The sequence below is a fragment of the Dipodomys spectabilis genome, unplaced genomic scaffold, assembly GCF_019054845.1.
Source record: "Dipodomys spectabilis isolate Male_0828 unplaced genomic scaffold, ASM1905484v1 ptg000145l, whole genome shotgun sequence".
NCBI classification, from domain to species: Eukaryota; Metazoa; Chordata; class Mammalia; order Rodentia; family Heteromyidae; genus Dipodomys; species Dipodomys spectabilis.
Genome location: NW_024870822.1, coordinates 19,777,101 through 19,790,370, shown reverse-complemented (window position 1 = coordinate 19,790,370; position 13,270 = coordinate 19,777,101). Strand labels below are relative to the sequence as shown.

The 13,270-nt window shown below is 40.3% G+C and overlaps 1 protein-coding gene across 1 annotated transcript in view; it reads right to left on the bottom strand.

Moving 5' to 3' along the window:
* The window catches only part of Copb1 (COPI coat complex subunit beta 1), a 47,538-nt gene extending 40,193 nt beyond the window's left edge, over positions 1-7,345 (bottom strand). The window contains exons 1-4 of the mRNA XM_042691384.1: positions 7,243-7,345; positions 6,356-6,504; positions 2,776-3,005; positions 1,664-1,833 (exon numbers count right to left, since the gene is read on the bottom strand). Of these exons, the coding sequence (XP_042547318.1) occupies positions 1,664-1,833; positions 2,776-3,005; positions 6,356-6,446 (491 nt within the window). The 5' untranslated portion in view covers positions 6,447-6,504; positions 7,243-7,345. The remainder of the gene's footprint in view (positions 1-1,663; positions 1,834-2,775; positions 3,006-6,355; positions 6,505-7,242) is intronic.
* Between the last annotated feature and the right edge of the window lie 5,925 nt (positions 7,346-13,270).

Here is a 13,270-nt window from a genome sequence, read left to right as displayed (position 1 = left end):
ATTATTACCTGTTCTTGCCAATTATTAATTTTTAACCAGTTTTGTTTTACCTATCTATATGCTCTGCCTACTTTTCCCTCACTCATATGTAAGTAAACATCTGTCAAGTTGTAATCTACTGTCACTTTATATAAAACACTTAATCTATCATCATATTTTCAAAATTTAGTAATTCCTAACTTTTAGCCAGAGCCAATTCACTAGTTTAAATTTCCATTTGCTTATAAATGTCACTATTTTTATTTTATTTTATTTTTTGGTCGGTTGTGAAGCTTGAACTCTGGGCCTGGGCGCTGTCCCTCAGCTCTTCAGCTCAAGGCTAGCGCTCTACCACTCGAGCCACAGTGCCACATCCGTTTTTTTCTTCTTTGCTTATGTGGTGCTGAGGAATCGAACCCAGGGCCTCATGCATGCAAGGCAAGCACTCTACCACTGAGCCACCTTCCCAGCCCAATGTCACTATTTTTATGTATGGCCTACAGTTTAAATTCTGAAATTTGTAGATTGTATGGTAATAGGCAAACAAATATATTATTAACCAGAATACTACTTTGCTTAGCAAATAAAGCCTAATGTTTTCAATAGTAAGGTAATTATGAATTACTTTTCAATCAAATAGTATAAAGGTGCTTATAAGAATTATATTCTACTTTAAAAACCAAATATCTTACCTCCCTAACTGGTTCATTTGTTCTTGAACTCTAAAATCGGGTTTGTTTTTTTTTGGTACTAGGGATTAAGCTCTACACATATGTGGCAAGAACTCTACCATTAGACTCTATAAGGCCTCTTATTTTTTTCTTCCATTGCTTGGGTTTGAACTCAAGGCTTTGTGCTTGTGAAGCAGGTACTCTACACTTTGAACCACTCCCTCAGTCCAAGCTTTCTCTCAATCTTTCTCCCACCCTCCCTTTCTTTTTTTTGGTGTCATTACTGGGGCTTCAACTTAAGGTCTAATACTTTCACTTGGTTTTTTCACACAAGGCTGGCACTCTACCATTTGAACTATAACTCCACTTCTGGATTTTTCTGATTAATTGGGAGATTAAGTCTCATGAGCTTTTTTTTTCTGTTTGGACTGGCTTCCAATCTCAATTCTCAGATTTCAGACTCCTAAGTAGCTAGGATTACAAGTGTAAGCAACCTGCACTAGGCTCTAAGACCTTTGGAGGATCTCACTACATAGCCCAGTTCAGCCTTCAACTTGTCACTCCTGCCTCAGGCTCACAAGTTCCTGGGATTACATGTGCCAGTAGGCCAAGTTAAATCTTCAGCTTTCTAAGAACAAGAATTAGTGAAGAACTGCAGCCCTTCTCATTAAAAAAGCCTCTAAGTGCACAAAGAATAACACCACACAGAAACAAAATTCTAAAACAAGGTTAAAAAAGTCAAGTCTTTAGACTGGTAATACAATTGAGAATGATAGGCAATACTTTGAACTGTAAACTGAATAATCTTAAATTGCACTCTTGTTGTGCTTCTAGTAGCTAGGGACCAGTGTTTCCAACAGACTTTTCCACATTCGCAAGTTAATGATAGTAAGGAAAAAATACTATGCTGTCAAAAGGTATTTGCAAACATCTTAGATATAATCTGAAATTTGGAACCCTCTGCTCTCACAGACTAAAATGTTTTCACAAAGAAAAGCCAAAGGAATATTTACCTGTAGATAGTATAGATAGCCAAAACAGCGTTTCTCCTAACATAGCTGTGTCGATGTTCCAAACAAGCACGAATAGCTGGCATTAATGGTTCAAGCAACTCTGCTTCCTTCAATTTGCAAAGAAAGCGAAGAGTAGATCCTCGAATAAATTCATTAGGATGCTGAAGATCCTAATGTAAAAATTAAAATATGAAATGTTGAGTATCAGCTTTTATAAAAATCCAATTTTAGGGGCTGGGAAGGTGGCTCAGTGGTAAACTGCTTGCCTTGCATGCATGAGGCCCTGGGTTCGATTCCTCAGCACCACATAAGCAGAAAAAGCCAGAAATGGCACTGTGGCTCAAGTGGTAGGGCACTAGCCTTGAGCTGAAGAGTTGAGGGCCAGCACTCAGGTCCAGAGTTCAGCCCCCATGACCAACAAAAAAATTAAAATTAAAATTAAAAAATCCAATTTTAAATATAAAACTTAACAACGAAAAGTATCAGTTTGAGGAAAAAGACCATTCCATTCCATTGATTAAAACAATTGTTTTTAACCTCTTACCTGCCTTACATACTACATGTGTCATTTGTTATTAACACATATAAAATGCATAAGAAATTCCTAAAAAGAAGCATTAGAACATTTTACAATAACTCTTTATCCTCTCAATTCCAAACATGTATAGCTTTCCTCGCATCAAAGGTCATGTTCAAAATCTACCACAAAGTTCATTCCATCACTTTTCGTTTTTTTTGTGGTTTTATTTTTTTTGCTGGTCCTGGGGCTTGAACTCAGGGCCTGGACACTGTTGTTAGGTCTCTCTGTGCTCAAGGCAAGCATTCTACCACTTGAGCCACAGTGCTACTTCTGGCCTTTTGTTTATGTGGTACTGAGGAATTAAACCCAGGGCATCATGCATGCAAGGCAAGCACTCTACCACTAAGCCACATTCCCAGCCCCATTCCATCACTTTTATAGTGTATTTTTAAGGGATAATACTATGGCTTAACCCAGAAATCAGAACCTTGCACTTACTAGGTACACACTCAAATATGATACATATTCAATCTAATTTTACAATGATTTTAAATATTCACAAATGTTCAGAAATAATTATGGTTTGGTTTACCTTTCTGTATGCATCACATACAAGAATCATTTCATGTAAAAGTCTCCCATCTGGGGTTGTTTTAGGAACGATTTCCCAAAATACCAGAAGTAGTTTTTTGATGGTGTGATCCTGAAGAGGTAGCACAAAGCGAATGATGGTCATCAAAAGCCCAGGAAGCTTTTCACCATTCAGAATCATGATGATTACTTTCTTCAAAGCTTCTGTCTTGGACTTGACATCTCCTTTTTCTGATTCAAATATTAAAAAACAAAACAAATACAATTATTCAAAAGAAAGTTCCTCATGTAATTTAAAAACCAACCAATTAAATCATACTTTACTCATACTTTACTATTGGCAATTTGACAATTAATATTTTGCCTTTCTTATTTGATTTTTATAAAAGGCAATAAAGGTATAAATCCAAATTGCAAGGTTTTGCCACTTGGCTCTACCATAAACAAGATGTGTGTGTGTGTGTGCCTTTCTTATTTGATTTTTATAAAAGGCAATAAAGGTATAAATCCAAATTGCAAGGTTTTGCCACTTGGCTCTACCATAAACAAGGTGTGTGTGTGTGTGTGTGTGTGTGTGTGTGTGTGTGTGTGTGTGTGTGTGTGTGTGTGTGTGTGTGTGTGTGTGTGTGTGTGTGTGTGTGTGTGTGTGTGTGTGTGTGTGTGTGTGTGTCATAAACAAGTTGTGTGTGTGTGTGTGTGTGCCATAAACAAGTTGTGTGTGTGTGTGTGTGTAAGTTCCGGGGCTCTACTACTTGAGTCACAGCTCCACTTCTGGGTTTTTGGTGGTTAACTGGAGATCAGAGTCTCATAGATTTTCTGAATTATAATCCTCAATCTCAGACTCCTGAGTAGCTAGAATTACAGGTTAACTGGAGATCAGAGTCTCATAGATTTTCTGAATTATAATCCTCAATCTCAGACTCCTGAGTAGCTAGAATTACAGGCATAAGCCACCAACGCCCAGCTGAAATTGTGTATCTTTGCACAAGCCATTTATCTCTAAATCTTAAGACACTTTACATACAAAATGAGGAAAAGAATTAGAATTAGTGAGAAGTTACCAGAAAGCAGAATTAGACTTAATATGAGAAACGATTGCTAACAACTAGAGCTAAGAGGCTATAAAATAAAGAGTTCCTCTTGTCAAAGAGACATAGACTATCCATGACCACTTGGTAGGGCCACAGGAAGGACTTAAGCATCAAAGGAATCAATCTAGGCAAACCAAAAGTTCTTTCTTACCCTCTAAGGCTCTATAGCCATACTAAATTATTATGGTATTTTATATGTTGCAGAACAGAGAATACCCTCTGGTTATATGTACTAATTAGGCAAAATTCTAAGTGGCTAAAGTGGTCACTGAGCCAAAATAAATTTTCCAAATCTTTTTATTTTTCTTTTTTTGCTAGTCCTGGGGCTTGAACTCAGAGCCTGGGCACTGTCCCTGAGCTTCTTTTGCTCAAGGCTAGCAGCCTACCTACCACTTGAGCCACAGCACCACTTCCAGATTTTTCTGTTTATGTGGTACGATGGACTCAAACCCAGGGCTTCATTTATGCTAGACAAGCATTCTACCACTAGGCCACATTCCCAGCCCTGTTCCAAAACTCTTGTTCTAGTTTTGTTTTGTTTTTGTACTGGGGATGGAACTCAAGAGCTTTGGCCATGCTAGGGAAGCATTCTACTGTTGAACAACATTCCCATCCCTCTTTCAGATTTTTAAGTGCTTTTTCCTTACTGTTTAATAACTTAAGCAATACAAAGTCTAAAAGCCATAAAACTGTATTACTACAGTTTTATGCACCAGTGTTTTTTTTTTTTTTGCACCAGTGTTTTGTGTTTTTTGTTTGTTTTTACTATTTTTCACAAACAAGTATATTCCTACAAGATTAGAGGTCCACTACTATAAAAAGTTTAATAGCAACCTTATAAAAAAAATCTATACAATTTGTGTTTTAAGCACCTCACTCTAATTCCCATGTATTTCAACAACTCAAATTGAAAAGGTAAGCCGGGTTCCAATGGCTCACGACTATAATCCTAGCTACTCAGGAGGCTGAGATCTGAGGATCTCAGTTCAAAGCCATCCGAGGCAGGAAAGTCCGTGAGACTCTCACCTCCAATTAACCACCAAAACACAGAAATGGCGCTAAGGCTCAAGTGGTAGAGTGCTTGTCTTGAGCTGAAGAGCTGAGGGACAGCTCCCAGGACCAGAGTTCAAGCCTCAAAACCAACCAAAAAAAAAAAGATCTTTTAGGTGCTGGGGAGGCAGCTCAGTGTGATAGTACAATTGCCTGGCTTGAGAGAGGCCCTGAGTTCAATCTACAGTACTGCCAAGAATTAAAAAAACAAACAAAAAACCCAGACCACAATAGACATTTAATTTTAAGTAAACTAAGACTGGACAGCAGTCTATAAAGAGACAAGATTAGACAAGTAAAATATTGTCTCTCTTCCAACTGCAAAGTACAAAGATATTTTCAATATTTAAAGCAAAATTTTCATTCCACTGTTTAGAACAGTATGTAGCGGTTTATATTTATTTCTCATAGTTCAACTGAAAAATTATTATTTTATAAAGTATAATACTTTTTTTTTTCTTTACAGAATTACATTTTATACCTGCAAGGTGGTACAAGGGCTACAATGCCAGCTCTTGGGAGACTTGAACAGGAGAATCATGATTTGGAGGGCAGCCTGGGTGCAGTGAGATCCATGCCAGGATGAACTACGTAGCAAAATTCTGACTCAAAAATAAAATAGGGCTGGAAATGTGATTTAGTGGTAGAGTGCTTGCTTAGAATACATGAAGCCCTGGGTTTGATTCCTCAGTACAGAAAAAAGCTGGAAGTGGTGTTGTGGATCAAGTGATAGAGTGCTAACCTTAAGCAAAAGAAACTCAGGGACAGTGCCCAGGCCCTGAGTTCAAGCTCCAAGACTGGCAATAAGTAAGTAAATAAATAGCTCCCCACCCTCACTCCTTCCTTCAGTAGTAGGGGCTAGGCATCAAACCCAGCACTTCTTGAGTGCTAGGTAAGAACTCAACCACTGAATCACATCAGGTTTTTAAAATTTTAAGACAGTTTAAAATTTTTGAGACAATTTTGCTAAATTTTCCAAGCTGGCCTTGAACTTGTGATCTCTTGCTTTAGCCCTCTAAGTAGATGGATTTCAGGTAGCTCAGATAAGAATCAAGATTTCTAATAAGACACATGAAACACAAATACTCTTATATGTACCCTGTCTCATTCCCAAAATATAATTAAGGTTTACCTAGATCATCATAAAGTTGAGAGTATAACAATAAGTTACCAGAGGCTGGGATGGGAATGGGAGAAGGCAGAATGGGAAGACTAAAAAGAGCAAGAAATTGTGCAAGATGACTTTAGATAATAAATATGTACTGTACATAGTATTTTCACTATAAAGAAACCCATGAATGAGTAGGCATGTTTAACCTGATTTAACGTAAACATTATAAAATGTACACATATATGTACACCATTAATATGTTCAACTTAATGTTTTAATATCCTAGTTAAAAATAAGTTCAATTTAAATTAAAAAAGAAAAAGCTTTACCTAAGTCATTTTTTAAGCTAATTTCAGATGGTGGTTCTGAATCCATTGGCACGTTAATTAACGTGTAACACACATTCTCAGCAGCCGTCATGGTTTCTGGTTATAATCAACCCCAAAGCAAGATTCAAGGATGACAGATGCCAGAAAATCTAGAAAAATAAATACCGCGAAATTATTACCTATTGTAAAAAGTCTCACAGTCGTGATCTTTACTGTCTGAAAGTTCACTTAGCTTGGCATGTCAATTGTAAATTGGAGGGCGGCGGGGGTTCCAATCTGTATTATGTTCCCCCAGAAAAATGCATTGGAACGGAAGCCACACTTGTCAGCCCCGGGCCGCGGTCTCTCACCCGCCGCCCCTTTCCCGCGGGCCGACCCTGCATTTGAGGACGTCGGAGAGCAGAATGAAGGCCCGCAAAGCAGTGACAACTCCCCACTCCACGCCGCCGGGCCCACTTACACAAGGGCGCTTTGCAACACCACACACACGGTGCATGGCACCCCTCAGAGAGGCCGTGCACGGAGACGCGGCCACGGCCTCCCCGGGCTTTCCCGCGGCCTTCGGTCGGCGCTGACGCCGCCTCCCCGGGTGCCCCGGCCCGTACAACGGCACCCCCGCCCGCCCGGCCGCCCGCCCCGCCCGCTCGGCCCTTCTCCCACCCAAGCAGGCCTCGACCTAAGCGCCAGCTCCCGGGGTCTCGGGAGTGAGGGGGTGCGGAGCCCGCCGGCAGGCCCGGCCCGGCGTCCGGCGGCGAGTCCGGGCCTCCGCCCTCCGCAGGACTCGGCGCGAGGCCTGCCGCTCCCGCCCCGCTTCCCTCCAGCCAGAGGACGTGTCTGCGCCTCGGCGGGGCCCACCGCGCCTCTGCCCGGGGCTCCAGGCCCGCTACCTGGCTCCCTTGAGGCAGCGGCGGCGGTAACCGCGGGCCCGTCGACCTCCGCTCCGAGCTGCCCCGGCCGCGAAGGCTTCCAGGAGTTCTCGGCTGACGTGGAGGTGGGTGGGGCAACGACCCTGGCCGCGGCCACCTGGCGTCTACGGCGACTCAGAGAGGACAAGCCTGTTCCATCCCGCGGCTGCGCACTACAAGTAGCTCCGCGTGCCCCGGCCCCTCCCTCTCTAGAGTTGGATGGTAACTCACAGCACTGTGGAAGATCGTATGGTTTTCCCTGTTACGAGTGCTAATTTAATTACCGTGGTCATTTAAGAGTTAACTGTAAATTGTTCTTCTAGGAAGTAAAATGGCCAAAGGGAAGTAAGGGCTGGAAGAAGGCCGAACAATTTTACAGTGCTATTGTGTGTGGTCCAGCCCTGGACTTCTGGGAGCTGGAGGTTCAGGGAGCCCTCTTCCTGTTCTCCCACCAATAAACTGGGAAAGTAATTACTATTGGGCAATTAATTTCCGGTGTTTTTTTTAAAAAATAAGATCACTCGATTATCCGAAACCCTGTATCAGTTCTTAACATGTTCAGTGATTTAAGCCAGCTCCTTTTCAACTGAGCTGAGGTTGCTTGAACCTCAAAAGTTGCTCTGGTAAAATTTCTGCAACATAGTAATGATCTATGATTTGAGCATCCAGTAGTTTGCATCTCTTTTATGCATCAAGGAAAATAGTCATCCTTAAGTCTCCAAAGCCCTTACAGATAGAATCAACCTTACAAAGCAACTTAAATTTTGCTCGTGTTTCCCTATCTCACTTTTTGTTGCCCACTCTACCCCTCAAGAGTTTTCTAGTCAGTTATTAACTTGAAAAAATGAAATCTTAAGCTGTACACGAAAAACATCTGATATAATCCATCTTTATTGGAAAGGTTCAGCTCACTTTGAGAGTCTGAACACAAATAGCTCATCTATCTACAATTACCTTGAGATTTCTCTTATTTGGAGCCCTCAAGCAAAACAATTACTTGAGCACCCAAAAAGAGCCATGTGTTAACAATAATCATGGATGACTCCTCTAATCCCATACATTTTTTTTGGCAGTACCAGTTTTGAACTCTGGACTCCCATTGGCTTGGCTTTTATACCTGCTCAGCAGCCTTTCTACCACTTTAGTCATGACCAGCTCTGCTTTTTGCTGGCTATTTTGGAAATGAAGTCTCACAGACTTCTCTTCCAGGGAAAGTCTCAAACTCAGATCCTCACATATTAGCCTCTTGAGTAGAGAGGATTACAGGCATGAACCAGAATCCAGCACCAACTATGTTTTGCTTGTACCAGTCTGGAAGCTTGCATTCAGGGCCTGGACACTGTCCCTCAGCATTTTTGTTCAAGGCTAGCACTGTACCACTGAGTCACATCTCCTCTTCTGACATTTTGCTGGGTAATTGGAGAGGAGTATCATGGACTTTCCAGCCTGGGATGGCTCTGAACTGAAATCCTCAGATCTCATCCTCCTGAGTAGTTAGGATTACAGGTGTGAGCCATTAACATGCATTAGCATGCATTGCCTTTTAAAAAACTTTTTAAATTGTAGCAATGTGAATACAGAAAACACTTATACTCCCCAACCAGTTTCTACCAATGGTAACAATTTATACAGGAAGCAATTAACCCCTTGCTATTCAAATTTCACCCGCTTTCTATGCATGCATGTTACTTAGTTTTAGTTATAACTTTATCATGTTTTTATGATCACCAACAGTCAAGCTACATAATGGTTCTTTAGGAACCCTCAAACTGTTCCTTTTTCAGTCACAATCACATTTCTCTTTAACCTGGCAGCTACTTATTTGTTGTCCAATTATCTTTCTTTTACTCAGAGTAACTCCTCGGGATTAATCCAAGATAGGTGTTTAGGTTAGTTTCTTTTCTGTGTACTCATTTTTTAAATTAATTTACTAGAGGAATTACAAGAGTCAGCTAATGAGTACATTTCATTTCTTTTGGTACAGTATCTTCTGTTCCCTCACTCTCTCCCAGTCCTTCCCTCCTGTCTCCACCCACGAGATTCACTTTCATCAGTGTCCAGGGAGTTCCACTGCTGCACTTTTTCACCCTTTTTTCCTCGTGTATACTCATTTTTAATATGGAATCTTCACAGATGAAGTTACCTGGTTTCTGAATCCATTTAACAAAAAGTGACAAACCATCAGCAAGAAAAGAAGCCAAAAATATATAAGACTAGACTTAGCAATAAGAAAGGTTATCAGAGCAGGACTAACACAAGTTCTCTGTTTTAAACTTTAAGGTATATTACGATCCTCAGTCATTAAGGAAACTATTATAATATGAAATGGCATTTTAGGTCTACACATAAATGTCATTGTTAGTGTGTATGTTATGTATTTTTAAACACAGACTTTCTACTCCGAGGTTGAGATCAGAGGATCTCAGTTCAAAGCCAGCCCAGGCAGACAAATCCAAGTGACTGTTCTCTCTAATTAACCAGCAAAATGCCACAAGTGAGGTGTGGCTCAAGTGGCAGAATGTTAGCCTTGAGTGTAAATGCCAACTCAGAGTGAGGCTCTGAATTTCACTCCCAGTTCTGATACACAAACACAAACCCTTTATACAGCTTCACCAATTCTTCCTAACAAGTGCACTTCTTTCCTCACTGTACTTCATGTTTTGGTACTTTTCACTTTATATTATTATTATTATTAATATTGTCAGTTGTAGGGCTGGAAATCAGGGTCTGGGTGCTGTTTCTGAGTTCTTTTTGCTCAAGGCTAGAACTCTATCACTTTGAGCCACTGCCCCACTTCTGGTTTTCTGGTGGTTAATTGGGGATACGAGTCTCACTGATGCCGAGTATAGATGGCTCACACCTGTAATCCTAGCTACTCAGGAGGCTGAGATCTAAGGATCGTGGTTCAAAGCCAACCCAGGCAGAAAAGTCCGTGAAACTCTCATCTCCACTTAAGTTCCAGAAAACTGGAAGTTGAGCTGTGGCTCAAAATGGTAGAGCACTAGTAGAATTTCCTACTGGAGCTAGGTTTGAATTTGATCCTGAATTCTCAGCCTTTTGAGTAGCTGGGATTACAGGTATGAGCCACTGTAACCAGGCTGGTATTTTTTAATTTTGCATTTAATTATGTAATTTTGAATGCTTTGCAAATTGTAACTTGAGTACAAAGACCTTACTATGTATCAAGAATCACAAAAATTAAACCAAGGCCTAAAAGGAATTTCCCAAATCATGTAATTATCAAACATTAAAAGAACTAGCACTGGAACCTGAATCTTGTTATGTACAACCTTTTAGTTTTTAACCATGTTAGTTCAGAGCTACATATATAGATGCTCAAAAAATTCTAAGTGAATTGTTCATCTTTGTCAGTGAAAGGACACAGATGACATTAGAAATCATTCTGCTCAAAATTTCTCCACATTATGGAAAAACAGTTCAACAAATGAAATATAAAAGCATCAAATGAATCTACAATAGTATGGTTGGTTCTCGTGAGAAATAATTTTAAGTCAGCGCATACGACTAAAAATCATGTTAAAAAAACCTAAAATTGCACCTATGGGACAATACAAACCACTGTTTTTTGTTTTAAGCTGAGTTCCAACAAACTAGTAGCTGCATTTAGAGAACAAGTACAAAAGATAAGCATTAGGGAGTTAAGGGCTACACAGTTAAGGGCTACACAGTGAGATCCTGTCTCAAAAAAGATACACAATCTTTATCTTTGTGTGTGTTTTGTAGTACTGGAATTTGAACTCAAGAGACTCAAGACTTGCTAGACAGGCACTCTACTACTAAGCTATGTCTTTAGCCCTTTTGTACACTTGATTTTGAGGTAAGAGTCCTGCTGGGCATATGCCTGGACTGTGATTCTATTTGATGTTTCCTGCTGTAGCTGAGATGACCAGAGTGCTCTACCCCATCCAACTTCTTCCTCTGAGATGCAATCCCATGACTGCTTCTGCCTGTCAGCCTTGAACCTCAATCCTCTTGATATTAGCCTCCCTAGTAGCTAGCATTATCAGTATGAGTCACTGCATCAAGCTAAGTTGGGTTTTTTGTTGTTGTTGTTGGCCGTGGGGCCTTAACTCTGGGCCTGGGCGCTGTTCCTCAGCTCTTCAGCTTAATGCTAGCACTCTATCACTTGAACCCCAGCACTTCCAGCTTTTTCTGCTTATGTAGGGCAGAGGAATTGAACCCAGGGCCTCATGCATGCAAGGCAAGCACTCTACCACTAAGCTACCTTCCCAGCCCCAAACCAAATTTCTTTTGTTTTGGGGGTATTTATCAAAGTTATATACGGTTGATAGAACTCCATTGTACTTCATATACCCACAAAGTATTTAAATGGCAGGTCTGTGAGGCTACTCTATAGCATAGACTAACATCTCATACATTCCAATACTCAAAAGGGGTTCCTCCCATACAACTCCAAATCATTTTACCATTTTCCCTTAAGAAGTCACAGAAGGACTTAAAAAAATTTTTTTAAGCTGTGAGAAGCCTAAAAAAAATTTATCATTGTTTGAGGTTATATTACAAATTTTCTCACTTCATACTACAATAATTCCTCCAAGGGTTTCAGTAAAATAGAATTAAGAATTTTTAAGCCATTAGCAGCTAAGTAGTAAAATTAGATATAAAATCTGGGTTAGCCGGGAGCTGGTGGGTCACACCTGTAATCCTAGCCACTCAGGAGGCTGAGATCTGAGGGTCGTGGTTCAAAGCTAGCCCAGGCAGGAAAGTCTGAAAGACTCTTATTTCCAATTAACCAGCAGAAAACCAGAAGTGGCAGTGTGGCTTAAGTGGTAGAGCGCTTGCCTTGAGCTGAAGAGCTCAGGGACAGTGCCCAGGCCCAGAGTTCAAGCTCTGTGACTGACAAAAAATAAAATAAAATCTGGGTTACTACCTATAAATACCTATCTCTAGAAAGATGTACTATACCAGAAAATAAAATAACTCCTATAAATTGTATAGCAAGCAGCAAAATTCTGGGGTTTTTAGGGGATGGGGGGAAAAGAGCTTGCTTTGCTAGTTTAGCTGGTGTTCTACCACCTGAATCACTTCTCTAGCCTGGCCTGGCTTTTTGCTGGTTATTTTGGAAATGGGAGTTTTAAAAACTTTTCTGGCTTCCTGCAGATCTCAGCATCCTGATAGCAATGACTATAAGGCTCAACTATCAGCACCAAGCTAAACTCTGGATTTCTTTAAAAAATGTTTTCATAGAATTTCATTTTGAAAGGTCTAAGACAAAAATATACTCTATAGTACCTGAGTACATAGCTCATGGGAATAACAGAAAGAACAAATGAAAGTGGGGCTGTGTAAGACCTTTGAGATTAAAATATCCCAGTTGGTATTTTTGTAAAAGTTCCCAACAGACTAAAGTTACATCCATGGCTATCTGCTAGATAGAAATTGTTCAAATGTTAATAATCTTGCCATTTTCTGTTGTGTACTGAGGACTGACTCCATGGCACAGTTCTGGCTAAACATGCACTTTTCCAGAGCCAGACCCCAGCTCAATTTTACTATTTTTAATAGTAAGTACTTTCGTGTGTGCGTGTGTGTATGCATATGAATGCGCAAGCACTGGGGGCTTGAAGCCTTGAGTTCTTGTGGTCCACCAACTGAGCCATACTTTAACTTTGGACTTTTGGCTTGATAACTGGAGAAGTCTTGAGGATTTGTCTGCACAGCTGGCTTTGAACCAAGACACTCATATCACTGCTTCTTGAGTGGCTAGGATTTTAGGTGTAAGCCACTGGTGTACAGCTTTCTTTTTTGTTTTAATAATAATCTCCAAACTTGTATCTTGAAATTTATATTCTGAAATATTCATGGATTTTCATGTAGCCAATCTCCACAACAGAAAATTATTATAAGGATGTGGTAGCTAAGAGGTATCCTTCTGTTTTACTAAAAATAAAGCAATATAATCTGGCAAATGGCCAGTTGCAATACTGGACTTTATATAGTTGAAGTGACTTAAAAACCCAATACAAGA